Source organism: Austrofundulus limnaeus, unplaced genomic scaffold (assembly GCF_001266775.1).
Source record: "Austrofundulus limnaeus strain Quisiro unplaced genomic scaffold, Austrofundulus_limnaeus-1.0 Scaffold152, whole genome shotgun sequence".
Taxonomy (NCBI): domain Eukaryota; kingdom Metazoa; phylum Chordata; class Actinopteri; order Cyprinodontiformes; family Rivulidae; genus Austrofundulus; species Austrofundulus limnaeus.
This window is the reverse complement of record NW_013952554.1, coordinates 316,045-319,821: the sequence shown is the minus strand read 5'-3', so window position 1 is coordinate 319,821 and position 3,777 is coordinate 316,045. Positions and strand designations below refer to the sequence as shown.

Sequence of the window (3,777 nt, the reverse complement as noted above, 5' to 3'; positions counted from 1 at the left end):
ACGCGTCAACCAAGAGGGACTCCACTGTGACGAAGTGACACATTTTCCAAATGGGACAGTTTCCTGAATAATGTCCTCTAACCCAAGGCAGATGGACAGGAGCTCTTTAGCTGACAAAAATAGTTCTGAAACAGCGAGCCTCGCAGCTCCTGGGTGGTGAAACTCACCATCAGAGCGTTTCTGAAATATCTGGTGAAGTGATAATAAATTAAATCTGATGAGCGAGACGTGCTCTTGATCTCAGTAAATAAAGCAAAGCCACTTCTTTTAATTCATCTGCCATTGAACAGACCAGCAGAGGAGGGAGGGGGGAGGCACCAGACGTGCGTTGAGCGCTTCAAGAGCAATTTTGACTCGCATCTGAYCTCAAAGTGCACAAGTGTCCAACTTGAAGCTTTGGATTTTGAAGCTGAAATCACATTCGGTGTGAACGCAGCGTTACTCAAATCAGCTGAGTGGGAACTAAACATAAGTAAACCCAACAAACTGTTTTTTGAGTGTAGATCATAACCTCAGTTTGGAGAAATATAGATCACGTCTGACCAGATTAATGAGCTAAATTCATGTAGAAGACTAGTATTAGTTTGTAAAGTATGTGGAATGGTTGTTTGCAACTTACCAGTTAGCTGTATGAATAAAGGGCAGGAAAATCAATTAGCCAGGTAATGCAAAATTTACAGCAATATAAAGGTTTATAAAATACTGTTCACACAAACGTCTATAAAATGTTTGCTATTATACCTGTTTTAGGACAGCAGAAAGGTATTTTGGTCTTGACTAGCAGTTATCAATTTGGTTAAACGAGACCTATATTTATCCAAACTTAAGTTGTTCAGAAGCTCTTTAAGGCACACTTCATGTGTTTGAAAAGCTCCTCACTGATTCTTTAACAGAACCTCGAACTCTTCTATCCTCTGCCGGGTGTTGCCTCTCAGGATCCTGCGGTACGACACTGTGCTGTATTTGGAGGAGAGGTGGTTGAAGGCGCTGCAGGCAGATTTGCTCGACTCATCCGAGGCCGAGTGATCTTGGTCTGGATCTTGAGGATGCTCAGCATTTACCGGAAAGCTGCACTTGGCTTCCAGGTCTTTCTCAAACTGCTTGTTTGATTTCTGGAGTTCAACAGAAAGCTCTTGTGTTACAGGATCTGTATTTTCTTCCATCTTTGTGCAACTCTCTTCAAACAGATTTGGGTGCGATCTTCTGCCTTCTACCATGCCTTCTTCTCTGATTTGGTGATTCGCTGAGAAGAACAGAAAATAAACCTTTAGTTTTTGTTAAAGCAATCTATTTAACAGCACTGTTAGTCTGTCTTACCTTTAGCTGTTGAATCATTTAGTCCACATGTTTGCTTATTAAAAGCTGTAAAGTCTGGTGACAGAAGCTCTTCACAAGTTCTCCCAAACCTTTCAGGACTCGCATCCGACTCTGCCACTGATTTTCCAGTGTCGGCTACGTTTGTTATTTTAGTCTGGAGCTTTGTGTTTGCTTCTTCAGTCCAAATGACTTCCCTCTCCCAGTTCTCTCTGTAATTAAAGCGTTCTTCCCTTGGATCGTTCTCCTTCTGTTGGTCAGTTTCATAATCTGCCACACTGTTGACAAGATTGTCTGCGCTCGGCTCTGAAACCACCTCTGTCCTGATGCTCTTCGTCACTGTAGAACACAGAGTCGTCTCCCATCTCCACTGACCAAACGTCTCTAACCTCCAGCTCCTCCGTCCCCTCAGGAGCATTGAGGGTGTCCGTATTAATGATCTCCAGCAGCTGGGACACTTGTGCAGCCTCTCCTTCTGTGCTGAGCTTTGGATTGTTTCGGTTTGCCTCCATCAAGCTGCTCCTTTTTTTTTTTTTTACCGTGTTTTTGTTGGATCTAAGAAATATGATCAGATCTTCTCAGAGTGTTCTTAGTCTCCACCCTACATTTCAGTCAAGAGTGTGCAGTGAGCTCTGTAGTGTTTGCRTCAAAGCTATTTGTTTGTTGAAGAACAGAGGTTCTGTTGTGGGCCCAACAAAGGTTCATTGTGTTGCTGGTTGCTGCAGATGGAGCAATTGTACTTGTTTTTTTTTTTTTTTTTAAATCTCTGCTTGGTGACAACCTTCTTTCTGTTACATTCTGAGTCTGGATTAACAATCCCTTTCAGGTTTTGTTCACAATGTTTTGTTGCCTGAAACAGTGATGACTCAGATATGTAGTGAAGTTTTAAAAACAGCTTTAAGCTCTGAAAGCACACCACAACATTCTGCACATTTGTAGTAAAATCAGTTCTGAGGTTTCCTCAGCTTGTTTGTGGAAAATCAATTAACTTTAGAAGAACTAGAGTTGCGTGTGTGAATTTTGAGTAAATTTATTCAGAGGTTTTATATAAACAAACAGTAAAATGTAGTATATTTGAAGTTCATTTTAATAAGTATACTTGAGTAGTTTAAGTATATCAAGTGTACTAGAAAGTAAATTGATTTACTTGTTCGTACTAAATTGGGACGTTTTAAATTTTTAAAAATTATACCTTTTAAGTATACTGTTATACATTGTTGTATAGAGTACCTCAAATTGATACTTGAGTAAAAGTACAAGTATCTTATCATAAAAATACTTTGGTAAAAGTTAAAGTCTTCTCTAAAAAAGTATTACTTGAGTAAAAGTCTTAAAGTATCTGATATTTTTTGTACTTGAGTATCAAAAGTAAATTTCTGACACAAAATCCACTTAAGTATTAAAAGTAAAAGTGAATAAATGTCATAAAATGACATTTATTGGGAGGTGACTTCTCCAAAAAATATATTTTTTTCTAACAGCGTGCAGCTGTGATGGGTTGTGTACAAGCTAATATGGTGTCAGAATGGTATATATTTATACTTCTCATCCAAACACAATTAAATTCACTCTATCCAGGAGATACAATTTATCAGGATATTATTTTTTAAGTAATAACTCAGAATAAAATAGGAGTAACGACTTTCTACTTCTTACCTTTTTAAAAAATGTAGTGAGTAGAAAGTACAGATAATTGTGAAAAATGTAAAGAGTAAAAGTAAAAAGCACACTGACAAATTATTACTGGTTAATATAAATAAATTAAATAAAAAACACAAGAGGTGATCTTGTGGAGAAGTTGAAGCTTTCAAATAAAACACTATTTACGTACACACAGAGGGGATATTAACTGATTAAGCTGTAAATGAAAATATATTAAAGTATAAGTATTTTTTAGTGAAAAAATGTTTACAAATGGTCGAAATTCAGAAGATGCCTCCTTGAAAATAGTGTCACATGGACCTAAGTTGTGCCTGTTTACAAAAATCATATTAGATAGGAGGGCAGGTTTCACAATCCTGTGATATTCTGATAATGTTTTCCTAAAGACACCTGTTTTTCTGTCCTACCACCTCCTCTCTGCTTGGCCTCATGTCTGTGAATGCAGGTGGTTTCATTCATCCAAGTCTGATGGGATGGACACAAAGATGATTGGACACAAAGTGTAAATTACAAGACTGTAGACTCAGTTAATTAGTCACAATTTTTGTTTCAAGTTCATTGTGCATAAATCCTGCTGATCTCTCACTGTTCAACCTCATGTCACAAACCACAATATTAAACATGGCAGAAATGAAAAAAAAATTACTCAAGTAAAGTAAAGATATCCTGATGCATCTCAGTAACCCAGGTAAAAAATCAAAAGGAAAAAAAATTGTATAGGTCCTCTGGACGGGTTCCTCTTTAATGAAACGTTTTGTCTCTCTTCCAAGAGACTTCTTCAGTCTGAGAGTTTCAGGCAAA

At 37.6% G+C, this 3,777-nt stretch overlaps 1 protein-coding gene across 2 annotated transcripts; it reads right to left on the bottom strand.

The window, feature by feature from the left end:
- Positions 1 to 606: 606 nt before the first annotated feature.
- On the bottom strand, positions 607 to 1,995 carry ermn (ermin). Of its 2 annotated transcripts, XR_001310877.1 has the most exons (3): positions 1,318 to 1,995; positions 742 to 1,243; positions 607 to 626 (listed from the first exon to the last, which is right to left on the bottom strand). XR_001310877.1 is itself a non-coding variant. In XM_014016674.1 (2 exons), the coding sequence occupies exons 1-2, from the start codon at positions 1,730 to 1,732 to the stop codon at positions 876 to 878; spliced, it is 783 nt and encodes a 260-aa protein (XP_013872128.1). In that variant the 5' UTR covers positions 1,733 to 1,995; the 3' UTR covers positions 646 to 875. The 2 variants fall into 2 exon arrangements, 1 of the variants encoding a protein (XP_013872128.1); XM_014016674.1 differs by lacking the exon at positions 607 to 626 and having other exon boundaries at positions 646 to 1,243.
- Between the last annotated feature and the right edge of the window lie 1,782 nt (positions 1,996 to 3,777).